Source organism: Choloepus didactylus, chromosome 19 (assembly GCF_015220235.1).
Source record: "Choloepus didactylus isolate mChoDid1 chromosome 19, mChoDid1.pri, whole genome shotgun sequence".
In the NCBI taxonomy this organism is placed as follows: Eukaryota; Metazoa; Chordata; class Mammalia; order Pilosa; family Megalonychidae; genus Choloepus; species Choloepus didactylus.
The window spans coordinates 17,667,809-17,694,822 of NC_051325.1; the positions used below are offsets into that span (position 1 = coordinate 17,667,809).

Consider the following 27,014-nt stretch of genomic DNA (forward strand, 5'->3'; position numbering starts at 1 on the left):
CATTGTGAGCAATTAATGGTTCTTGTCTTGAGTGACCAGACACATGGGGAAAAATTAAAATGCTCTAAAAGACTTTGGTTGCTTCACATTCATGCCAAAATGTTTACAACAGTGTCAGCTAGATTGAAAGCAGTAATCAGTAGCTCAATTGGGCCGTCCGGTTGCACCAGGCTGAGGATCCAAGAGTCTAGGACCCCTGTGTGCCTAGGAGAAAGGGGACTTACTGCCCACTGTTTTCTTTTTAGTCACATAAGTGGGTTTCACTGCCTAATCGTGGAGTTTCCTTCTTAAATTCTGTGTATGTTTGAAGCTCCATTTATCTCAGAGAGATGACATTATTTCAGAATTTCATGACAGCAGTATAGCGTAATGGTGACAAAGGTGGACACTAGATTAGCCTAAGTTCAAGTCCTGGCTCTGCTATTTACCTCCATTAAGTACCCAGATTCTCAGTTTGGGGTCCCTCTGATAAATAGGGTTAATAATGGTTAATACCTCATAGCGGGATTGTGGGGATTAAGTGGAATGGTGCATATGAACTGTGTATGCAGTTGTTGGTAGTAAGTATTCAGTAAATGGTGGCTGCAGTTAATATTATTTTATTACTGCTACCACTTCAAAAATATGTTTTCTTATGTTCTGTAAAGGCCTAGGTTAATGCGAATGAGCAGGATTTTTCAGAGATTTCCTCCCCTTCATACTGAAGAGAGCTCATTGTGAAGATTTATTGTTTTCATAATGCCTCTTCCTCAACCCCCTCTGGCTTCCCACCCTCCAGACCATAAATATGTGTCAGAGCCAAGCTGATTATTAATCAAATGGAGGCTACAGAAAATTCTTGGGGTTTATTTTAATTGTGGTTTAAGGAGCCTTCCACACTACACTGGCTTAGAAGTTGAAAATGAAGTAAATTTGAGCAATATCTCCAGCTTTTATAGCTTTATGTATAGTAGTCTGTGAAGAAAAAAGAAGTTTGTCTGATGGTCAGGATTTTCCAGGCAGGAATCTGGTTTACACTGACTTATGAAAAATCAGAATATGTAATGTCCCTTTTTTCACGTGTTCTTCTAAATTGGAAGGAACTTCAAAGCCAAGCAACATTTTGAAGTGCTTTTGCCCTAACTTCTTGGAGTGGTCTTCCTAAAGAAATGGTCTTTTATGAGAGAGCCTTAGCATTTTTCTTTCAAAGGAAACCATCATTTTTCTAAATAAACTCTACTGGTTTGATGCTCTTTTCTCTACTTGAAACACATTTTCTCCCTCCTGTGCAAGCAGGGTATTTGCAGTGGAGTGATCTGGCTTTCTCTTTGTTCTCCCTGATGTGCCTTTGATAGCGGCTGGTTTCTCGCTCTTTGGGAGTAAATCCAGACGACCTGAAGGACCCAATTAAAATTAGTATTCCACGCTATGTTCTCTGCGGGCAAGGAAAGGATGAGCACTTCGAGTTTGAGGTGAAGGTAAGTGTCTCTTCTTTACCTTTCTGGAGGAATGGATGTTTGAGGCTATACAGTCCTTTGTCTTTTCTGTGAAAGGCAATGAAGCTACATCTGATTATCTTATTGTGTAGGATATTCATCATGCTGTTTTTCAAACTTAGCATATGAAACTCTAGACTGTAGAATCTAGAATGAAGTTATCCCATATGAGGTAGCGGTAGATGTGGAGGCAGACATGGAAATTCCTATCACTTACCAGCCCAGTTTGCCCAGATGTTCCTAGTTTTAGCATTGAAAATCGCTCAGTCCCCAGAAAACCAGGACAATTGGTGACTCTACCCATGGACATAGGCTCAGTTCTCTTATCTATAAAATGGGAATAATATTTATTTCACAGGAATATCGAAGCATATGAAGTGCTGAGTCCAGGGGCTAGTATGTAATAAACAATAAATGATAATTGTTATTTTCACTATTGCTGCTGCTGTTACCGTTGTTTCCATTATGATTAATTAGGAAGCTCTCCTAATCCGTTTCAGGCATTATTTGATTTATACAACTTTTTAGGAAGAGATGTGCCCCTGTTTCCTTACATCATAGGTTCCAAAATAATGACTTCATCTTTGTTTTAATTTATTTTCATTGACTTACAACATATCATTAAATGTTGCTGGCCACCATCCTCTCCTCAAGGAATTGATGATAAATCGAACCTCTTCATTTTCATGGATAGGTGAGGGTGTTGATGTAATGCAGTCCACCAGGGCCAACGGTATACGGATGCGTAAGGGTAATCTTGGAGGTGGGTTTGTTCAGATGCTGAGTTCTGAGACTCTGGCTCTCCCACAGTTTGCTGAGTGACTCTAAGTAAGTCTTTTAACTTCTCCAAGCCTCAGTTTTCCTTATTGGTGAAATGAGGAGTTTGGACAACAACGGTGGTTTCCAAATTTCTTCTTACTGGAGAAGCCCTTTGTTCAGACTCTTTTGCGGAAGGGCACTGTAGAAAACTGATAAGCATGGGGGTGCGGTGAGGGAGGGAGGAAGAGGAGGAGGCCAGCCTTCTCCCCATCTCCCCCAGCTCCTTATGCAACTTAGGCAGCCCCTGGGCTCAAGGGACCCCTCATTTTAGGCGTTCGTGGTCCTTCAGTCTTCCTAAAGAAGCAGTGCAAAATAAATAATGTCTTTTCTAAGTACAGATTTCTAGATTTTTATTTTCATATACTGTTTTGCTTTTTATTTTCCTTTCTTTTTTTAAACCTGGGCATTAATTTGTGTATTTGAGGTTTGTGTTGAGAAGGAATGATGTCTGTTTTTCTTGCTGTTTAACTTTACTGGCCAAATTCTGTGGTTTCTTACAAAAATGTTGTACCCTGTTCTTGATCAAGTATATCCCACTGCTCCTGACCTACTGCCTAATTCCTATTTATTTCCTTTTGAGTCGTTCTCAACCATTCCAAATGGTGTGCAAGAATGTGTGTGTAGAGTTCTATTTTTACATGTATTTGTAACGTTCTATGCATATATAAAAACAGTTTTTGGAAGAGGGAATTTCGGAGTAAAGATTGGCTTTCGCCAGCTCAGAATTTGCTTTCTCCAAAACAAAACCACAGCCCTGGAAGACATGGTGATGATTTTATTTGGTACATGGATTTATTTTATTTTAATAGGTAAATGTTTAAGTAAAATATAACTTTGAAATCAATTTTATGACTAGAACTTAAGACACGGATAAAGGAGAGCTTTCTTTTTTTTAAACTGAGTCAATTTAAATAAAAATTGCAAGCAAATAATAGTACAAATGAGAGGCAAATCTGGCAAACCTTGTAAAGGTGCTACCATAAAGGCAAGTTGGAGAACTAAAATACAGAACAAGTCATATGGGGCCTTTCAGAATCAAGGCTTTCACTTCAAAACACATAACATCCAAATCCAAAGGGTTGTACGCTCTTTGAACTTATCAAAGCCCCTTCTGAAAGGGGGTCATTGTTCTGTTTCCTTTTTGGACTTGTCTCGGGTACTGCAGTCATTAGCAGCAGAAATGGCCTGATGGCATTCGCTGGAGACCTCCCCTTTCTCCATTTAGGGAGGGCCTCTGAGTCTCCTGGAGGAGGATATGCTGTGTCTCCTGGAGGAGGGCCCTTTTCTGTGGGGACACTCTGTCACAGAAATAGCAGGGCCTCGTACTAGAAACGGTCACATCTGAGGTAAATATACTGTCCTTGCACTTGGCAAAGCATTCAGGTGGCCTGGCTCTAGGCAAAGGCAGAGCTGTTAGCACAGCAGCGTTGCACCCTGTGACGTCCAGCCTCCGCCAGGTAAGCTGAGCCCACCGCCGCCTGGCTGTGCCTCGTCTGTGAAGTGGGCGCAGTGAAGCCCCCCAACTGCCCTGGTGTGAGGAGGGTATGATTTATGTCTGCAAAATGCTTAGAACAGTGCCTGCCATGTACTAGGACACGAGTTTGCTATTAAAAATAAAGAGGTTTACGGAATGTGGGAGAGTTTGCCTTTAGATCCCCTTAATGACTTTTGACATGCCATTGTGTCCATATGTGGGTGGATTTTTAATTTTTGTTTTTTTAATTTTGGTAATTTTTGGTCTGCCAACCTTCTTCATTCCATCACTTGAAAATTTTATGCACAGGCAATGTTTTCTAGAAGAAATAGTCATGATTAGGATAATACCTTGGCTACTGCTAGATTCTGTGCTTGGAGAGCCAAGAAGGCAAAGGTGAAAAGTCGTATTTGTAAAAGAAAGTATTCTATTTAGATTTAAGCCTTTTTTTTTTGAAGGAGTCTCTATTGTTAATGGATATTGATATTTTATATTATTTTACTTTATACTTTAGAAAAATCCTTTTTGCGTCTCTTAAAAAATGAAAAAAAAAAAATCAGTTTTTGTTTTCCATCTTTTCCCATGGTGGTCTTAAAGGTCTGTAAGACGGCCTGGTTCTGGGGGCCTGGCTGCACATAGCAAGGGGCTGTTCCCGCTGGTCTGCATGGCAGGGTCCTGACTCCCCCCTGGTGGCACACCCTAGTGACTGTGAGACTTGCTGGTGGCCACTGCCAGTTCATGCAAGGGCAGAGCTGACCGTGTGAACACACGAGGGCCCCACTGGGCAGCGTCTGCACTTTGCCAGGTTGTCACAGCAAGCCCAGGAGCGTCTGGGAGGAAGATGGCATGCATGGGCAGGTTGCTCCTACCTTCTTTCCTCGGCTTCTCCCTCCTGCTTCTTGTACTCTCGGCCTCCCTGCCCGTTTCTGCACACCCATTCCTCATATACATCCATCAGTCGTTTAGTCATTCTATCTTCTTAGCTGTGTTCATTTTAAACCCCAATCCTATAGCCCCAATCCTCTCTTCATTGCCCGATGAAGTCCTGATGAGCCTTGTTAAAGGAGTGATGGGGGTAGGGTGCAGGAAGTGGAATGTGAGAGGATGGGACGGAGAGAGGAGAGAGCAGGGCTCACAGATGCTCATCTTCTGACCCCTGTGGGGCCGGATCTGCTTTTCATCACGAGGCTTTAAAATGAGAAAAGTAGAGCTGTTCATTAAACTAAGGTATATTTAATTCGGAAGGACTGTCTTGTATTTCTTCCTTTTTGGGGGGAATTTTATGAAGTAACTGTGTGATAATAGATAAATAGGTGGGTTTTTGTTTGTATTTTGGGCACGTTAAATATTTTTAAATCAACTTTGTCAAGATATAATCTACATACAATGAAATGCACACATTTAAGCATAGTTTAATGCATTTTAACCTAAGTATACACCCATGTAACTTCCCTCTCCCATTCAAGATTTTAGAACATTTCAGTCACTCCTGAAAGGTTCCAGACTCCCTTTACAATCAGCATTCTCCTCCAGCTTCCAGGCAAGTACTCGTCTGCTTTCTATAACTTCATATTAGCTGGGTCTGTTCTAGAATGTCTTATAAATGGAATCACACAGCAGTTACTCTTTTGTCTGGCTGCTTTCACTTAACATAATATTTTGGAGATTCATCCTTATAGTTGAGCATAATAGTAATTTGTTTCTCTTTATTGCTGCGTAGCATTCTATTGTATGGTTATATCACAATTTGTGTATTTGCTTCTCTTTTGTAAATGTTGATTATTTTAATGATCTACCTGACAGTCCAAAATATTGTCATCTCTGTGTTGTCCACCCTCCTTCATTTTACTAGTCTCTGAAGGACACTTGACTGGGAACTCCTGGATCTGAGCCTCATTTCCCATTACCCTTGGAGTTATGCCTTCCAGTGGCTCTGTGTGGCAATGCCCACGTATCAGGAAAGAGGTGGGTGGTCTCTTGACCGATGCCGGAGATGAGTCTGGAAAGCCATAGTGCACCAGGCTCGTGTGTCTCTGAAGAGAACAGATTCTGGGCTGGATATTGCTGAATGTCACCTGCTGGATAGCGGTACATATCTATAAAACACATGCTTGCTCTGTATTGCAGCTGTCAGAAGTGGTACCGCTAACTGGAATACGCTAGCCGTCTTAACATGTTCACTTCAGATGCTTTCAGTGATTGATACATGAGATCAATTACACTGCATTATGCCTGCCATTTTCAGTGAGCTAGGGCCAGACTGGGTAGAATTTAATTTTTAAATTACATTTCAGCATAATACAAAACACTGGCCTGGGAAATCTGTGGTTAAGGCTAACAGAGGCTTTCTTGCTCTTATGTCACAGAAAAAATTTAATATTTCCAGCTTTGTTCTAAATCCCCTGCCATTTAACTTAAATAGCAACATGATGTATTTTTTTTTTTATTTAATTTCCTGAAAGATGTTATACCTGTATAAAAATGGAAGTACTCTTTAAAAGGTTGTCTACCAGGCTCTTCTTAGCATCTATGGTGTTGCCTCCCTCCTCCTCTCGTCCTCCATCCCCTCACCCTGTCATCTCCTGTTCCCTCCCCAGATGGTATCACAGGTGGTATTTTCTTTTTTCAGTCACTGCTGTGTTTACTGAGGGTTTCTGCAGTAGAATGGAAGCTCTGTGGACCTTCTCACTGGGTCTCCAGCCCCTTGCACAGGACCTGGCTGACAGCAGATGCTCAATAGGGATTCCTCTTCAGTATAACCCATGGAAGCCTGGTCCCCAAGGGGTTCTCACTGGGCATTGCCTGTTCTGAGCTTCAGGGATTGGTTAAGGAACCACGTACCCTTTGTAAACAGTCTGTCTGTGCTGGCAGAGTCCTTCACTGATTAGTCATCTTGCCTGTTGCCCTTCCTTATCATGTGGTTGACTAGCTGACTAGTTATCCAGTGTGAGTGTGGGCCAGTCAAGTCCAAGAACGCCCGTCTCTCCTGACCCACCTTCCCCTCTCCCTTCCTGCCTTTTCAACTCTACCCTCTGATGTTCAAGCATTCACCCACCTCCTGGCTATGGCAATCTCCAGCACCCATAGATTAGTTTAGTTTACTTGTATTTTGTTTTGGCTCATCTTCACAAAGAAGTGGACCTCTTTGTCCACTATTTACCCTCTGTATATCGTCCTTAGCTCCTGGTTACCCTCCAGCCCCTTGCTCATGAAAGCCCATATTGTAGTATCATCTCCTTCATCAGGAGCCTGCTGACATCCTAGTCATGTTACCACTTGAATGCCATTCAGGAAAGGTTAGGTCCCTGCCTTTGCTTACACAGCTCCAGGAGGTCAGGCCTTTTGGCTAACGTCCCTAGTGGCAAATTGGTCCCCTTGCAAATAGGACTGCACATCTTACATTGAACACACAATGTCTAAATCAAAACCTTCCCTAATTTTAATTATCTGATTTTTTAAAAAGCACCATAGTGACAGTCTCTTTCTCATGCCCCAAAATGGTACCTCGCTTTGCTCTAACTCCTGATTGGTAGCCTGAGAAGGAGGGAATCAGCAGATAAAACAACAATAATGAATGACAGCTAGAAAGTATAACCTCGGTGAAGTTTTCCAGAATGAAACTTCTAGACCACCAGTGAATAATGATTGAGTTCCTCAGTCCATGGCTATCTTCATTTTTCAGTTATACAGATTTAGATATGTGAGGCCTCCCTTCTCATTTTAGTCAGTCAGTAATTGTACTGAGAATATTCTCAGCCCTCCCTAAACAGAAGAGCCCGGAAGGTGAGGTGCCACCAATTGTAAAACTGCAGGGTATTTTGCTCTTACAACTGAAGGACCTCATGATAGGAACCACACTACCAGGGAATGAAGAAAAGTTAGGGGCACTGTTAATTTGCAGCTCTGACCTAGAAATTCAGATTCCCCAGGTTCTTGTAAGGCAGAAGATGTGGGGCCCCTGGGCTGACGTACCTGCCCACAGCAGCTGACTGGCATCAAGCAGCAGCTACTCTTTGGGTGGAATCTGTGCTGTCCACTCTGGAGTCCTCCCCATCCCACAAGAGTTTGCCTGGATGGAATGGCAGCTCCAGTACACTCTTGGGCCGGCAGTCTTGGAGGGACAGTGCAAGAGGGCTCACAGACCAAACTAAGTCAATAATCACTCAGTGTATTAAATCAATGCAAATGTACGTGGAGAGAAGCAAAGGAAGGGGAAGGGTAGGCTAGCATAGCGAGGATAGGGCATGCAGGTGGTAGGCTACACTATGCTTACATGTCCTGACTGTTTCACTCTCAGCCTTCCTGGTGATGGTGTAGTTATAAGGACCAGCATTGAAGTTTGAATGAGAGGCCATAGCAGACAGAAGGCACCCATTGCCAGTGCACAGTTGCTCTGTGGGAGAGAGCAGGCACCGGCACACCTGGCCAGTCACTGTGACTTGAGTTAGCCTGCTGAACAGTCTGGTTTTTATGTGCGTGTCTCCGGTGGAGCACTTGTGAGACCAGAATAGGGCCAGGATAGCCAGTTGTCACCAGTTGTTCTGGTTTGCTAATGCTGCGGTTATACAAAATACCGGAAATAGATTGGCTTTTATAAATGGGATTTATTAAGTTACAGAGTCATAGTTCTAAGGCCATAGAAGAGTCCAAATTAAGGCATCAACAAGATGATGCCTTCACTGAAGAAAAGCCGATGGCGTCCAGAACACCTCTGTCAGCTGGGAAGGCACGTGGCTGGCATTAGCTCCCAGGTTGCATTTCAAAATGGAGTTCTCCCGAATGTCTCTGGGGTTGTCTTTCTCCAGAGCAAACTGTGGGCTAGCATCTCCAAACGTCTCCAAGTATCTGCTTTCAATGACCATCTCCAAAATATCTCTTTCAGCTGCTCTTGGGGTGTTTTTGTGCTCTCTCAGCTCCTGTGAGTCCTTAACTTAACATCTCCAGACGTCCTTCTGTCCACAACTCCAAGCTTCTCTAAGCATCTCTAAGCATCACCTGCATCTGGGCCTGTGTCAGCTCTCTTTGGAAGGACTCCAGTAAACTAATAAAGACCTACCCTGAATGGGTGGGGTCAAATCTCCATGGAGCATTCAATCAAGAGGTCATACCCTAATCAAAAAGATTAATCAGTCTGCCCCCACAAGATTGCATTAAAGAATATGGCTTTTTCTGGGGTACATAATATATACAAACCAGCACAGCGGTGATGGTCAATTTAGGTTTGATATAGCTGTCACCCTTCAAGGGGGCACCATCATGTCTTAAAACTCTCTTCCCTTCTGTCTTTAAGTAACATTGTTGTATGTTCCATCATAGCTTTTGTTTGTTCTATCTTTGGCATAGCTTATAAGTTAACAACTTACTGCCTATATTTAACTCATGAACTCTGCTATCTCACAAGCTGCTTGCTTACTTGTTATCTATTCTGATACGTCCGGTGGGATTTGCCTACTGTCTATGCTTAACCCTTCCCATCCCTTGTAGCAGAATTGAATATTCTTAAATAATATGGTGAACTTTGTTGCTCTTCTTACACTACTCTCATTGGGTCTCTCAAAGTTTCCTGATCTGACTGGTCCTGTAGGCAATTGAGCTGGCATCTGACATCTCTAAAGCACCTTCTTCACCCCAGGCCTTGGGCTAGACATTCTCACAGATATGGAAAATGCATCAGAAGAGGAGTATTATCCTTATTTTATGAGTTAAGAAATTATGAATGACTTGCCCAAGGCCACCCAACTAATAAGTAGGTCCACTTGTCAAACATCCAAGTCAGATCCAAGTCCACTGAGGCACACTGGTTCCTTTTCTTACTCATTCTAATAAACCTTCCAACTTCTTTCTGCACTTTTTTGAAGTCAAGGCCATACTTTATTGTTGCTCTAGACATAGTGGCCATTTCAAAATTTGCTAATATTGCGTGTGTGTATGTATTTTGACTTTTTTCATCTTGAATTCTGGGTAAGGCATAGGCAGTTTGTGAATTGGGGCTGTTGCCAAGGCTCTGACAAACCTGGAGAATTTTGATGGTGGATAGTCCTGCCCGGGTACGAAGAGGAAATGCCCAGAACGTTTGCAGTGTGGGAGTTGGAGCAATTGCATTTACAGCCAGAGAAATTTCTCTTTATTTGGCAGAACAGAAATAAGAGCCTTTTCAGTCTCCTAGATAAACTATGCCCACATACATCTTTGAGAAATACTCCCAACTTGGTAGAATCTAAATGTTGAGAAGGAGTTGTGCGTTGGCATCTGAATCTCTGCCTATTAGTAATGTGATAGATTAGCTCCCCACTGTGTATTAGTAGAGCTGAGACAAATGGAGTGTTGCCTATGCCATGGTCCATCTAGCCTCAGATATTCAGGTTGCATACTATTTTAAACATAAATAGCAAATGAAGGAAACGACATTAGGACCTGAAGAATCATAATTTATCCTGAGTTTTTAGAAACACCCCTCCCGTCTCTTTGAAAACTTTGTCTTCCTCTGAGAAATCAAGGAAAAACATTGATTTCTCCCTACCCCAGTTTTCACACGAGCCTACTGAGCTTTTATTCTGCTTGGACACTTGTGTTTATGTTCACAAAATAAATGCTATGTATATGAGAAATGACTAAGAAGCAGTGAGACTGAATCAAGCCCCAAAGAAAAGCAGGTGTCTCCTTATCATCATACTTTGAATTTCCATCCCTCCCCCCGACATTTCTATTTTCATCCTTAAGAACACATTAGAGGTGGGGCAAGATGGCGGACTGGTGAGCTGTATGTTTTAGTTACTCCTCCAGGAAAGTAGGTAGAAAGCCAGCAACTGCGTGGACTGGACACCACAGAGCAATCTGACTTTGGGCATACTTCATACAACACTCATGAAAATGTGGAACTGCTGAGATCAGCGAAATCTGTAAGTTTTTGCAGCCAGGGGACCCGCACCCCTCCCTGCCAGGCTCAGTCCCGGGGGAGGAGGGGCTGTCAGCTCCGGGAAGGAGAAGGGAGAACTGCAGTGGCAGCCCTTATTGGAAACTCATTTTACTGATCCAAACTCCAACCATAGATAGACTGAGACCAGACACCAGAGAATCTGAGAGCAGCCAGCCCAGCAGAGAGGAGACAGACATAGAAAAAAACAGCACGAAAAACTCCAAAATAAAAGCGGAGGATTTTTGGAGTTCTGGTGAACATAGAAAGGGGAAGGGCAGAGCTCAGGCCCTGAGGCTCATATGCAAATCCCGAAGAAAAGCTGATCTCTCTGCCCTGTGGACCTTTCCTTAATGGCCCTAATTGCTTTGTCTCTTAGCATTTCAATAACCCATTAGATCTGTGAGGAGGGCCCCTTTTTTTTTTCTTTTTTTTTTTTTTAATCCTTTTTTCTTTTTCTTAAACAATTACTCTAAGAAGCCCAATACAGAAAGCTTCAAAGACTTGCAATTTGGGCAGGTCAAGACAAGAGCAGAACTAAGAGAGCTCTGAGACAAAAGGCAATAATCCAGTGGCTGAGAAATTTTACTAAACACCACAACTTCCCAAGAAAAGGGGGGTGTCCATTCACAGCCATCATCCTGGTGGACAGGAAACACTCCTGCCCATCACCAGCCCCATAGCCCAGAGCTGCCCCAGACAACCCAGTGTGACGGAAGTGCTTCAAATAACAGGCACACTCCACAAAACTGGGCGTGGACATTAGCCTTCCCTGCAACCTCAGCTGATTGTCCCAGAGTTGGGAAGGTGGAGCAGTGTGAATTAACAAAGCCCCATTCAGCCATCATTTCAGCAGACTGGGAGCCTCCCTACACAGCCCAGCAGCCCAGAACCGCCCTGGGGGGATGGCACTCACCTGTGACATAGCACAGTCATCCCTCAACAGAGGACCAGGGGGTGCACGGCCTGGAAGAGGGACCCACTTGGAAGTCTCAGGAGCCATACACCAATACCAAGGACTTGTGGGTCAGTGGCAGAGACAAACTGTGGCAGGACTGAACTGAAGGATTAGACTATTGCTGCAGCTTTAAAACTCCAGGATCAGCAGGGAGATTTGATTGTTAGAGCCACCCCCACTCCCTGACTGCCCAGAAACACGCCCCATATACAGGGCGGGCAACACCAACTACACACACAAGCTTGGTACACCAATTAGACCCGACAAGACTCACTCCCCCACTCACCACAAAGGCAAAGCAGGGGAGAACTGGCTTAGGGAGAACAGGTGGCTCGTGGACGCCACCTGCTGGTTAGTTAGAGAAAGTGTACTCCACGAAGCTGTAGATCTGATAAATTAGAGATAAGGACTTCAATTGGTCTACACATCCTAAAAGAACCCTATCAAGTTCAGCAAATGCCAAGAGGCCAAAAACAACAGAAAATTATAAAGCATATGAAAAAACCAGACGATATGGATCACCCAAGCCCAAGCACCCAAATCAAAAGATCAGAGGAGACACAGCACCTAGAGCAGCTACTCAAAGAACTAAAGATGAACAATGAGACCATAGTACAGAATACAAAGGATATCAAGAAGACCCTAGAAGAGCATAAAGAAGACATTGCAAGACTAAATAAAAAAATGGATGATCATATGGAAATTAAAGAAACTGTTGACCAAATTAAAAAGATTCTGGACACTCATAGTAGAAGACTAGAGGAAGTTGAACAACGAATCAGTGACCTGGAAGATGACAGAATGGAAAATGAAAGCATAAAAGAAAGAATGGGGAAAAAAATTGAAAAAATCGAAACGGACCTCAGGGATATGATAGATAATATAAAACGTCCTAATATAAGACTCATTGGTGTTCCAGAAGGGGAAGAAAAGGGTAAATGTCTAGGAAGAGTATTCAAAGAAATTGTTGGGGAAAACTTCCCAAATCTTCTAAACAACATAAATACACAAATCATAAATACTCAGCGAACTCCAAATAGAATAAATCCAGATAAACCCACTCCGAGACATATTCTGATCACACTGTCAAACATGGAAGAGAAGGAGCAAGTTCTGAAAGCAGCAAGAGAAAAGCAATTCACCACATACAAAGGAAACAGCATAAGACTAAGTAGTGACTACTCAGCAGCCACCATGGAGGCGAGAAGGCAGTGGCACGATATATTTAAAATTCTGAGTGAGAAAAATTTCCAACCAAGAATACTTTATCCAGCAAAGCTCTCCTTCAAATTTGAGGGAGAGCTTAAATTTTTCACAGACAAACAAATGCTGAGAGAATTTGCTAACAAGAGACCTGCCCTACTGGAGATACTCAAGGGAGCCCTACAGACAGAGAAACAAAGAAAGGACAGAGAGACTTGGAGAAAGGTTCAGTGCTAAAGAGATTCGGTATGGGTACAATAAAGGATATTAATAGAGAGAGGGGAAAAATATATATGACAAACATAAACCAAAGGATAAGATGGCTGATTCAAGAAATGCCTTCACGGTTATAACGTTGAATGTAAATGGATTGAACTCCCCAATTAAAAGATATAGATTCGCAGAATGGATCAAAAAAAATGAACCATCAATATGTTGCATACAAGAGACTCATCTTAGACACAGGGACACAAAGAAATTGAAAGTGAAAGGATGGAAAAAAATATTTCATGCAAGCTACAGCCAAAAGAAAGCAGGTGTAGCAATATTAATCTCAGATAAAATAGACTTTAAATGCAGGGATGTTTTGAGAGACAAAGAAGGCCACTACATACTGATAAAAGGGGCAATTCAACAAGAAGAAATAACAATCGTAAATGTCTATGCACGCAATCAAGGTGCCACAAAATACATGAGAGAAACACTGGCAAAACTAAAGGAAGCAATTGATGTTTCCACAATAATTGTGGGAGACTTCAACACATCACTCTCTCCTATAGATAGATCAACCAGACAGAGGACCAATAAGGAAATTGAAAACCTAAACAATCTGATAAATGAATTAGATTTAACAGACATATACAGAACATTACATCCCAAATCACCAGGATACACATACTTTTCTAGTGCTCACAGAACTTTCTCCAGAATAGATCATATGCTGGGACATAAAACAAGCCTCAGTAATTTTAAAAAGATTGAAATTATTCAAAGCACATTCTCTGACCACAGTGGAATACAATTAGAAATCAATAACCATCAGAGACTTAGAAAATTCACAAATACCTGGAGGTTAAACAACACACTCCTAAACAATCAGTGGGTTAAAGAAGAAATAGCAAGAGAAATTGCTACATATATAGAAATGAATGAAAATGAGAACACAACATACCAAAACCTATGGGATGCAGCAAAAGCAGTGCTGAGGGGGAAATTTATAGCACTAAACGCATATATTAAAAAGGAAGAAAGATCCAAAATCAAAGAACTAATGGATCAACTGCAGAAGCTAGAAAATGAACAGCAAACCAATCCTAAACCAAGTAGAAGAAAAGAAGTAACAAGGATTAAAGCAGAAATAAATGACATAGAGAACAAAAAAAACAATAGAGAGGATAAATATCACCAAAAGTTGGTTCTTTGAGAAGATCAACAAGATTGACAAGCCCCTAGCTAGACTGACAAAATCAAAAAGAGAGAAGACCCATATAAACAAAATAATGAATGAAAAAGGTGACATAACTGCAGATCCTGAAGAAATTAAAAAAATTATAAGAGGATACTATGAACAACTGTATGGCAACAAACTGGATAATGTAGAGGAAATGGACAATTTCCTGGAAACATGTGAACAACCTAGACTGACCAGAGGAGAAATAGAAGACCTCAATCAACCCATCACAAGCAAAGACATCCAATCAGTTATCAAAAATCTTCCCACAAATAAATGCCCAGGGCCAGATGGCTTCACAGGGGAATTCTACCAAACTTTCCAGAAAGAACTGACACCAATCTTAATCAAACTCTTTCAAAACATTGAAGAAAATGGAACACTACCTAACTCATTTTATGAAGCTAACATCAATCTAATACCAAAACCAGGCAAAGATGCTGCAAAAAAGGAAAACTACCGGCCAAGCTCCCTAATGAATATAGATGCAAAAATCCTCAACAAAATACTTGCAAATCGAATCCAAAGACACATTAAAAAAATCATACACCATGACCAAGTGGGGTTCATTCCAGGCATGCAAGGATGGTTCAACATAAGAAAATCAATCAATGTATTACAACACATTAAAAATTCAAAAGGGAAAAATCAAATGATCATCTCAATAGATGCTGAAAAAGCATTTGACAAAATCCAACATCCCTTTTTGATAAAAACACTTCAAAAGGTAGGAATTGAAAGAAACTTCCTCAATATGATAAAGAGCATATATGAAAAACCCATAGCCAGCATAGTACTCAATGGTGAGAGACTGAAAGCCTTCCCTCTAAGATCAGGAACAAGACAAGGATGCCCGCTGTCACCACTGTTATTCAACATTGTGCTGGAAGTGCTAGCCAGGGCAATCCGGCAAGACAAAGAAATAAAAGGCATCCAAATTGGAAAAGAAGAAGTAAAACTGTCATTGTTTGCAGATGATATGATCTTATATCTGGAAAACCCTGAGAAATCGACGATATAGCTACTAGAGCTAATAAACAAATTAAGCAAAGTAGCGGGACACAAGATTAATGCGCATAAGTCAGTAATGTTTCTATATGCTAGAAATGAACAAACTGAAGAGACACTCAAGAAAAAGATACCATTTTCAATAGCAACTAAAAAAATCAGGTACCTAGGAATAAACTTAACCAAAGATGTAAAAGACCTATACAAAGAAAACTACGTAACTCTACTAAAAGAAATAGAAGTGGACCTTAAAAGATGGAAAAATGTTCCATGTTCATGGATAGGAAGGCTAAATGTCATTAAGATGTCAATTCTACCCAAACTCATCTACAGATTCAATGCAATCCCAATCAAAATTCCAACAACCTACTTAGCAGACTTGGAAAAGCTAGTTATCAAATTTATTTGGAAAGGGAAGATGCCTCGAATTGCTAAAGACACTCTAAAAAAGAAAAACGAAGTGGGAGGACTTACACTCCCTGACTTTGAAGCTTATTATAAAGCCACAGTTGCCAAAACAGCATGGTACTGGCACAAAGATAGACATATAGATCAATGGAATTGAATTGAGAATTCAGAGATAGACCCTCAGATCTATGGCCGACTGATCTTTGATAAGGCCCCCAAAGTCACTGAACTGAGTCATAATGGTCTTTTCAACAAATGGGGCTGGGAGAGTTGGATATCCATATCCAAAAGAATGAAAGAGGACCCCTACCTCACCCCCTACACAAAAATTAACTCAAAATGGACCAAAGATCTCAATATAAAAGAAAGTATCATAAAACTCCTAGAAGATAATGTAGGAAAACATCTTCAAGACCTTGTGTTAGGCGGCCACTTCCTAGACTTTACACCCAAAGCACAAGCAACAAAAGAAGAAATAGATAAATGGGAACTCCTCAAGCTTAGAAGTTTCTGCACCTCAAAGGAATTTCTCAAAAAGGTAAAGAGGCAGCCAACTCAATGGGAAAAAATTTTTGGAAACCATGTATCTGACAAAAGACTGATATCTTGCATATATAAAGAAATCCCACAACTCAATGACAGTAGTGCAGACAGCCCAATTATAAAATGGGCAAAAGATATGAAAAGACAGTTCTCTGAAGAGGAAATACAAATGGCCAAGAAACACATGAAAAAATGTTCAGCTTCACTAGCTATTAGAGAGATGCAAATTAAGACCACAATGAGATACCATCTAACACCGATTAGAGTGGCTGCCATTAAACAAACAGGAAACTACAAATGCTGGAGGGGATGTGGAGAAATTGGAACTCTTATTCATTGTTGGTGGGAGTGTATAATGGTTCAGTCACTCTGGAAGTCAGTCTGGCAGTTCCTTAGAAAACTATAAATAAAGTTACCATTCGATCCAGCGATTGCACTTCTCGGTATATACCCGGAAGATCGGAAAGCAGTGACAGGAACAGATATCTGCATGCCAATGTTCATAGCAGCATTATTCACAATTGTCAAGAGATGGAAACAACCCAAATGTCCTTGAACATATGAGTGGATAAATAAAATGTGGTATATACACACGATGAAATACTACACGGCAGTAAGAAGGAACGACCTCGTGAAATATATGGCAACTTGGATGAACCTTGAAGACATAATGCTGAGTGAAATAAGCCAAGCACAGAAAGAGAAATATTACATGCTACCACTAATGTGAACTTTGAAAAATGTAAAACGAATGGTTTATAATGTAGAATGTAGGGGAACTAGCAATATAGAGCAATTAAGGAAGGGGGAACAGTAATCCAAGAAGAACAGATATGCTATTTAACTTTCTGGGGATGCCCAGGAATGATTATGGTCTGTTAATTTCTGATGGATATAGTAGGAACAAGTTCACAGAAATGTTGCTATATTATGTAACTTTCTTGGGGTGAAGTAGGAACAGGTTGGAAGTAAAGCAGTTATCTTAGGTTAGTTGTCTTTTTCTTACTCCCTTGTTATGGTCTCTTTGAAATGTTGTTTTATTGTATGTTTTTCTTTTTTGTTTTTTTGTTTTTTTTTTTTTTAATTTTTTTTCCATACAGTTGATTTAAAAAGGAAGAAAATGTTAAAAAAAAAAAAAAAAAGAAAAGAAAAAAAGGAAAAAAAATATGTAGTGCCCCCTTGAGGAGCCTGTGGAGAATGCAGGGGTATTGGCCTACCCCACCTCGATGGTTGCTAACATGACCACAGACATAGGGGACTGGTGGTTTGATGGGTTGAGCCCTCTACCATACGTTTTACCCTTGTGAAGACTGTTGCTGCAAAGGAGAGGCTAGGCCTCCGTATAATTGTGCCTAAGAGCCTCCTCCCGAATACCTGTTTGTTGCTCAGATGTGACCCTCTCTTTCTAGCTAAGCCAACTTGAAAGGTGAAATCACTGCCCTCCCCCCTGCGTGGGATCAGACACCCAGGGGAGTGAATCTCCCTGGGAACGTGAAATATGACTCCCGGGGAGGAATGTAGACCCGGCATCGTGGGACGGAGAACATGTTCTTGACCAAAAGAGGGATGTGAAAGGAAATGAAATAAGCTTCAGTAGCAGAGAGATTCCAAAAGGAGCCGAGAGTTCACTCTGGTGGGCACTCTTACGCACACTTTAGACAACCCTTTTTAGGTTCTAAAGAATTCGGGTAGCTGGTGGTAGATACCTGAAACTATCAAACTACAACCCAGAACCCATGAATCTCGAAGACAATTGTATAAAAATGTAGCTTATGAGGGGTGACAATGGGATTGGGAAAACCATAAGGACCACACTCCCCTTTGTCTAGTGTATGGATGGATGAGTATAAAAATAGGGGAAGGAAACAAACAAACAAACAGACAAAGGTACCCAGTGTTCTTTTTTACTTCAATTGCTCTTTTTTACTTTAATTATTATTCTTGTTATTTTTGTGTGTGTGCTAATGAAGGTGTCAGGGATTGATTTAGATGATGAATGTACAACTACGTAATGGTACTGTGAACAATCGAAAGTACGATTTGTTTTGTATGACTGCATGGTATGTGAATATATCTCAATAAAATGAAGATAAAAAAAAAACACATTAATATTCCCTCCTTGGTTTCAGAATTTGGGGAGTTATACATGTTTCTTCCTAGAATAAAATTTGTTTTAAAATAAATCACAAAATGGTTTGAACTCCCCTTTTTGCCATTGCTACTCACAGATACCCTCCCCTTTCAGTAGCACATAATATGTGACCTTTCTTTAGGAAAGCAGTAATAGGGTCAGAAGTTACCACTTATTGAGTATTCAAGCACTCTGTAATTGCTTGACCTTTTTTTTTTTTTTTTTTAATTCCGTCTGCAAGAGAGGTATCATGAATTTATAAATAAAGTGAAATCTGGAAAAATTTAGGTATTTAGCCAAAGTCACATAGCTGATAAATGACTGAGGTAGAATTGGGCAATTCTCCACAATTTTAATGTAGAATAATTCCACCTATTCCTCACCCGCTTCACAGAGATGTTAGGGGAAAGGAGAAGTATTTGATCAGTAAGCTTCTTGGATTCAAAAGGTATCCATCTCAACACCTCAGGGCCTTTACATAGTCTATCAAATTTACCCTCAAATTAACCTATAAAATAAAGTAGGTATGCTAAAATAAATGGCATTGTCCCTCTGTTTTGAAAGTGCTAAAATTGAAGCATAAGGAATCACTATTTCTAGTTATTGCAGAAAGCTGGGTTTTGGTCAGTTAGAAAGCCTTATTTAATTTAGCACCATTTCATTGTCGCCTAGAGTGTGGTTGTAACTCAGTAGTCAGCTGCTAGGCTCATTTCTTCATAGCATGTCAGATTCACACCAGATTATGAAACTGGAGGCTCTTAGGCCTTTCTGTATTTGAGGGTGTCTGGGGATTTTCCTGGATAATAAAGCTGTATAATCTATTATTGCATGGGTCTCCCACTTTCAGAAATATTCATTTTCCAAGCTCCATCTACCTCCCATCCATGGGAAGATCTAGGATGGGAACTTAACCTTCCCTCTCCTTGCTCAGTGCACTGTTTTTTTAAGACCAGGCTTCTCCTGCCAAGGCCCCACTTGCTCCCTCAGATGCCTTTGAAACTGAGTTTCTGCACAGGGCCTTCTGCAATGGAGAGAGAAGGTCTGCTTGGCTCTGGACTCTCTATGCAGGTTGTGGCCATGGTCCAGAGGACAGACAGCTATTCCCTTGCCCTGCAGTGCTGATGGCCGTGGATGCAGTCTCTTGTTTTGTGCCCAACTGGCTTCAGTATTCCTTTGGGTTTTCCAGAAAGAGTAGTGTGTAAACTTTCCTGACATGTCCCTTAGGGGTCCAGAGAAGGGTATGTTGCACAGTCTCAGAGCATATATCTTATACCGCATTCGACAGTTGTGTTCTCCCCAAAGCACCCAGCCTTTCTGCTTCCTGTTCCTAGGTATCCCGGGAGTTCCAGCTGCTGCCCTTCCCGAGCAGAGGAATTCTGCTCAGCCCCATCCTTGGCTTTTACCCCAAAGGACTGCCATATCAGAAAACAAAAGGCTCTAAGTGAATAGGACCCAGCCCAGCCTCTTAAGGCTATTTAGAGACCACCTTTTGTTTCCTGATGTCTTTTAGGAGTCTCAGACTTATCAACACCCATTCTTACCCTAAATCATTTATCCCAGTATTTCTTCTAAATCAAGAGAAGAAAAGAACTTGATAAGTGGCATTTTCTCTTTCTTTGTTTTACAAGTCTTTACCCTCTTCCTTGTTTCCCGTAGTGCCTACTTTCTAAAAACTTAGGACAGTTACAAGTAAGTCAGGAAAGTACTAAAATGCAGGTCGTTCTATTGCACAGGTCAGAATAGAAAGGAATTGGAAAGCATACTTTTAAAGTGTTTATTAAAAAGAGAAGTTGGGCTCCAATGCCTGTAATAGTCATTCATTCATTAACAATTTTTTTGGTACCTGTAATATATTTAAAAAAAAAAACATAGAAGGGTCGAGGTATTGAGGAACAGAAAAGATGAATAAGCAGTTCATGCATTCAAGGGGCAACTCAGTGAGGTGGAAAAAAATGCAAGAGCAAATGGGGTCATAAAGTGGTAATCAGGAAGATGTCCAGGAGGGCTTAACACATTTGCTTGCTCCAGAAAGATGGGGGATTTCAATGAGTGGAGATGAGAGAGATGCATTCCAGGCAACAGGAGCTGTGGACAGAGGCCTGAGAACAGAAAATAGAAATTATGCATTGACCTTAGGAAGTAGTGCAGTTTGAGGCTAACCTTGGAGAGGAAAATTGAGTGCAGATGAAGAGGTTTTGAAGAGGGAGGAGAATTAATGTAGCAACAGCATCATTTTGAGATGGGAGGAAAGAATGCTCAGGGATTGCCTTGGGTGATCCTAATCATCTTAGTAAAACGAGATCATTGTCCCTGAGGACTGGAAATTCTCTTCGTTTTGAAATACCCACCATGGAGAACAAAATGAGGATGGATTTCCAAGTAGGGATGACTCTGCTGAGTTAAAATAGCATAAAATTCATGTAGATGCACTCTGACTTTTTCAAGGGCCATCTTTAGCAGTTTGGGACAGCACAAGGGAGATCAGCTGACCCTAGAGGCTGCCTGACCTTTGGTCTCCCCTGGAAGGCCTGGGGAGTAGGGATTTTGAGGAGCTTGTCCCTCAGGGGCAGGGTGATTAGGCCTATAGGTAAGAAATCTAGAAGAGAAGAAGTGAGCCAGGGACTGGTAGGAGGTCCTAGGCAGCCACAGCGAAGGCGGTCAGCAGAGTAAGCACATGTGGGCAGGCGGCTCTCACAGAAACCAGACGGTGCTGGCACTGTCGGTCCCCAGGAGATTTGGTGTTCTAAGAGGTGGACCAGAGTGAGGAGTAAAAAGGTGTCAGACTGTGATCTCCACAGGATATTGCTCTGATTAATGGGGAGTTGGCTTCGCTACCACCTCCGGCTTAATTCCATTTGAAACAATGATCTGAAGAGAGTTTTAATTAAACTTAATGCATTAAGGCTTCTTGCTATACAGATTCATACATTTGGAATGTATTTCATGTTTCCTCAAACATGTTCATAGTTATGTTGCTGCATAAGACATTGAGTAAAATTAATTGATGAATTAGATTCTGGCATCCTAGAAATAGCAGGACCTTGGTCATGAAATCATCTCCCACCAGCCACAGCTTAGTGGAGAGGACCCACAGTTTTTTAAATCTGTGTACCTATCAGTGAAAAACTTATTGAGCAGGCACGTCCAGTACATCTATTTTTATTTATTTCTAAAGCATGCTGTTCACTAACTTGACCAATTATTTATTATGAAACACTTTTAGAAGTAGAAATGCAAAAAGAATAAGATAAAAAAATAAATAGAAGTTCAATAGTTTCTTTCCACTATCTATGGATCATTTTACCTCCTTCACTTTGGAGACTGCCAGATTGGACAGTGTTGTATTAGTTTTCATTTTCTACAGTTGTCTGATAGATTTTAATTAAACCTAATGCATTTAGTGCTTGTTACTGTACAGATACACACATTAGAAATACATTTCATGTTTCCTCAAATGTGTATTATATTGCTGCATAAAGACCATATTTTGCAAAAATCTGACAAAACTTTTTTAGCACATATTAAGTTGGTATCAGACCATTTCTCCCAAACCATTAGTAAATAAAAGGAATTATATTTTTATATACCTGACATATCTCCCCCAAATGTTAAAAAATAAATGTTGAAGAGAACTCGAGAAGTAACTGTTTAAATGGGGGCCAATTAGAATATTTTTCTTTGTATGAAAAACTGTTGATTCTCTCCTTACACAGATAGATATACAAAAGTAAATATATACCAATGACAGATTTCAAAATCAACACTCCTTAAATCAGCAAAATGTGTACATTATGTAAATTTGTAGAAAGCACTCAGTTGAGAATTGTTTATAAGTAAATGCAGTCCATCTCGTGGACATGTTTATGGTGTTTAAGTTGCACTTGATCTTTTTATGACCCAGGAAAGATGGATTTGTATCAGGAAAACCATTCAGTGAAAGAGAAATAATGAATTTGTTCCTCAAAGACATGCAATAATGATGCCCTGCATTCTCAGCATCGAAGGAAATAATTGAGTGCTTTTAACTGATTTATTTGTTGTACTAATCTGTCGATCCCTTCTACATCAACACCCCATTCCATGCCCAATTTTAATTTGGGGCATAATAGGACTTTAATATATATTTCCCTTTTCTGTTTTTTTTTTTTTTCCATACTTAAGCTGTGCTGTTCCCCCAGCTGTATGTGTGGTGTCGCCTTACATTATAAAGAAGGGATTTGATCGTTTTCCTGTGCTGCAATAGCCTTACCTACCATTCCTGTGCTGCAATAGCCTTACCTACCATTTATTTCCAGGGTGATCACTGATGATCTGCATTCTTCATCATCATTGTCCTCATTCTGTTTATGTGTTGCTAGCCAAGGGGAGATGTAAATGTTTTATATATTAGATAGGAAACTTGGATCTTTGGAGTTCCTGTATTTAACCTGAATTCATGTCAGAATCTTAAGAATTAAGAATTTAGAAATATCTCTCTACCTCAATATAAACTTGTGTTAAAAATATATGGAGAATCTGCCATATTCTCTGTGTAATTAAAAAAAAAACCATACTATTGTGACGAATTTTAATAATTTTAAAAATCATACTATTGTGGCCAATTTAAATAATCTTTTATTCAGTGAACCTCAAAGAAACCAGCAGAACAGAGTAACTGGAGCCAAAGCTCCAGAAGGCGTGATTCTCCATTTTGACTAATGTGGGCCAAGCCTGGAAACCTTATCTAATTTGAAAAGCAGAACAATCTTAAGTGCATCTCTCACAAAGCCACCGGCAAGTAATACAGTACCTGGGACATAGGAGGAGCTCAGTAAATGTTTATCTCTATGACAAGAGTACCCTACCTCCACTCCAGTTACTACCAACGGCAGGTGGCTTATTAATACCCTTAGAAGTCTTAAAATCTTGTAGGGTAGAGAGGCATTTATATAATTAATATTAATTATTAATTACAAATATGTCATTTGTATTTATAAATTTATGATATTTAATATAATTTATAGCTATGATATAAATATTAAACAAAATATATAATTGGTATTATATAAATTATCACAAAAATAATTATATGATTAATAGCCACTGACATGTATTCTGGTCAAAGTATAAAATAAGTGCCAAAGGAATCCTGGAAGAAGGAATGAGTGATATTTCCAGGGAGAAAGGATTAGTAGGGTTGGGGATATGGCCAAAGGAGGAGTTTGGGTTGGGTGGTACCCTGGGGGCTGAACTGAAGCTCACCAATCACAGAAAGGTTGTGTGGCCTGTTTCTGCAGACCTTGAGCTACTTATGAATATGCCATATTTCTGAGTTAACAAGTTGTCTGGAGCATGAGATTCCTTGATCGCATTGCAGGCTGGGCTTAGAAACATAGCATGGGGTCAGCCTGGACAAAGCCTGGGATGATATACTGAGGGCTTTGAGCCTTAGAATAGGAGGGAACTAGAACGTGATAATATCTGATTTTGGAGCTGTAACATCAGCAGTGGTTTACAGCAAAATTGCTGGACGTTAACCTGCATCAGAATCCCCTGGACGTTTGTTAAGACACAGGTTGCTGGGCCCACCCCCCAAGTTTCTGATTCAGTAGGTAGGTCTGGAGTGGGGCCTCAGAATTTGCATTTCTAACAAGTTCTCAGGTAAAGGTGATGTTGCTGGTAATCACACTTTGAAAACCAGTGATTTGGAGGACAGACTGAAATAGAAGGCAGAAGTCATTGAGATCTATCTGTGTGGAAGTTTAAAGTATTAACATGAAGCAGCAAATAAATCATTACCGAGAATGCACCAATAAGGATCTGCATTGTTCAGTATTTTGGAGAACTTCCTATATACCCAGTGGTACTGGCTCTAGAGAATCCCATCAAATCACTAGTAACACGGTGAAGGCAAATATGGATACCGGTTACTGACCTCATTAAGCCGAACTCAGAGGAATATATATATGAAGCTTTGGATGAGCCCCTTTCCACATTTGTACCATAGTTCTCTGTCTTCTCCCAGCTCTATACATCTGTCACAATAACATCCTACATACTGTTTTAAGCACTAGGGGTGTTTCAGATGCTTTTCTGGGGCTCTCTCTGGTGGGATTTTATCTTCTTGCTATCTCGCCATGTCGTGCCCAAATGCCCTAATATCTACTGCTAGTATGTCTTTAGGCTACATCATGTCTTCCCCAGTATATGGCATATGCAGGTTGTTAGAGAAGTTGGTATCCTTTATAAAGGCACTATCCTAGGAAAGAGATATGAAACCCAAAATTGTGAGGTGGGTTTGAAATAGCCGCTTCACTAATCAGAGATTTCAAAAATGGTTCGACATTAATGAATTGTGGAAGCTTTCTTGGCAACAAAGGAGAAATAATTGCAGACTAAAGCCCAACAAGAGTAGTATCTAGTTTGCTTAATCCTAATTTTGTTTGAGGCCATTTTAAAGCCTTATGCATCCAGAGAGAAAGGAAAAGACTTGGCTGGTTCATTGTCACTAAGAACCTGGTTGTGTGTCAGACAGGTCCATCTTGGGGCTCCTTCTTCCAACCATTCATCACAATGCCTGTATGTCTTAAGTACTCTTCTAAGGTACAATGAACAACAGATAGAAATCCCTGTTCTTTGGGTATTTACATTCTAGTGAGGAAGAGAGACAAAACCAGATCTATAAGTAAGCCTAGACTATGTCAGATAATAAGAATTGTTAAGTAGAAAATTAAATTAGGGAAGGGGAATAAATAGGTTTGAAATGGGGAAAGGAGGATGCAATTTGAGGCAAGATAGCCAGGGTCGGTATCACTGAGAAAACGACTTCTAAGTAAAGATTTAGAGGAAATGAGGGAGCTAGTTGTGTGGTAACCTGGGAAAAGAGCATTCTAGAAAGAAGAAACACTACATGCAAAGATTCTGAGCCTATAGTTGCTTTGTAGCATGTTTGATGTATTCTAGGTAAGCAAGGAAGTCAGAGTGATAAGAGCAAAGTGAGCAAGGGGAAGAGTGGTCAGACATGAAGATAGGGAGAGAACAGATCATGGTAATCCTTGTAGGCCAGTGAAAGAACTTGAGCTTTTACCCTGTGTGAGTTGGAACACCTTGGGAGGATATCCAGTTTGAGCAAATGGATGCTGATCACTTTGGTTGCTCTGTTGAATGAGGGAAAAAGGTGGGGAAAGGGGACAATAGAAGCATGGAGACCAACCAAGAGGCTATAACAAATAATCAAGGCAAGGGATGATGGTGCCTTGGACCATCATCTTGGATGTTAGCAGTAGAGATGTAAGAAGTGGTCACGCTCTCAGTTTCTTTTGGAGGTTTAGCAGAAAGGGTTTGATGACCAATTGGATGTTAGATGTGAGAAAAAGAGAAACATCAAGGATGACACGAAGACTTCGGATTGAACAAGTGGAAGAATGGCATTGTCATTTACTGAGATGGAGGCAACTTCAAGGGGAGTGGGCTTGGGTGAGATTAATTTTGGTTAGTTTAGCCATGTTAAGTTTGAGATGTGTATTAGACATCCAAGTGGGCAGACTATGAGGTAGGCAGTAGGAAATATGAGTCTGGATGCAGGAGAGAGAGAGAGCATCCAGGGAGTCACTAGCTCATAAATTTAAGCTGTGAAACTGAATGAGATCACCAAAGGAATGAGTGTAGGTAAGAAATAAAACATGATCTAGGACTGAGCCCTGGGGCACTTTGATGTTTCCGGGTCAGGGGAATGAGGAAAGAAAACTGAGTTATGAGGTGAGTGTAGCAAACTGGAAGCCCAGTGACAAAGGTGTTAACATGGAGGAGAGAATAATCAGCTATATCAAATCCTGCTGATGCGTCAAGTAAGATCAAGACCAAGAATCAACTGGGAGGATTGGCAGTATGGACATGGTTAATGAACTCAGTAAAAGCAATTTTGGTGGAATGTTGTGTAGCTTGGAGTGGATTCAGGAAGTAATAGGAAGAAAGAAATTGGTGACACAAGAATAAAGGTGTTTTGTTATACTGTGAAGGATAGAGATGGGGGTCAAGATGGTAGGGGGGTCAAGATGAGGATTTAAGATGAGAAAAATAATAGCTTGTCTGGATGCTGATGGGAATAATCTAGTAGAGAGGGGAAAGATGTTGGTGCCAGAGTGATAAGATGAAATTATTAATTGCATTGCCCTCCAGAAGGTAAGAGGGGATGGCACCCGGTGCCTAATAGGAGTTGGCTTTAAGAAGGAGAACCAATATTTCATGCATGGTAACAAGAGAGAAGATGAAGTGCAGGACAGATGGTGGTGGATGAGTAGGCTTGGTCAGGGCTGCTTATAGAAATGCTCTCTTGATTGCTTTTATTTCTCAGTGAAATAGGAAGTAAGGTGTTAAGCCTAAAAGTGAGGACGGGGAAAGAAGTGATGATGTGTTGATGAGAAAGAAGGAATAAATAGTTGTCTAAAAGGTTGGAAGAGTGACCAGAATTGGGGAAAGTGAGGTGACTGGTGAACAGCCTTACAGGCAGTCTTGAAGGTGGTGATTGTGACTTTAGAAGGAGACCAGTCTGACTGGTGGTGTTTTTTCCTTCAGCCACATTCTTCTGGGCAAGACGGACATGGTGTAAGCAGACAATTGGATTTAATCAGGGCTGTAGTTTAACATAGTCCAA

The 27,014-nt window shown here is 40.8% G+C and overlaps 1 protein-coding gene across 3 annotated transcripts in view; it reads left to right on the forward strand.

Annotated features, from left to right (window-relative positions):
* KIF16B (kinesin family member 16B) overlaps positions 1 to 27,014 on the forward strand; it is a 306,240-nt gene that overhangs the window by 212,339 nt on the left and 66,887 nt on the right. For all 3 annotated transcript variants that reach the window (XR_005213209.1, XM_037812352.1, XM_037812353.1), the window contains one exon: positions 1,335 to 1,457. Coding sequence is in view for 2 of the 3 variants with exons in the window: in XM_037812352.1 (XP_037668280.1) it covers positions 1,335 to 1,457 (123 nt within the window). In the remaining variant the exon portion in view is untranslated. The remainder of the gene's footprint in view (positions 1 to 1,334; positions 1,458 to 27,014) is intronic.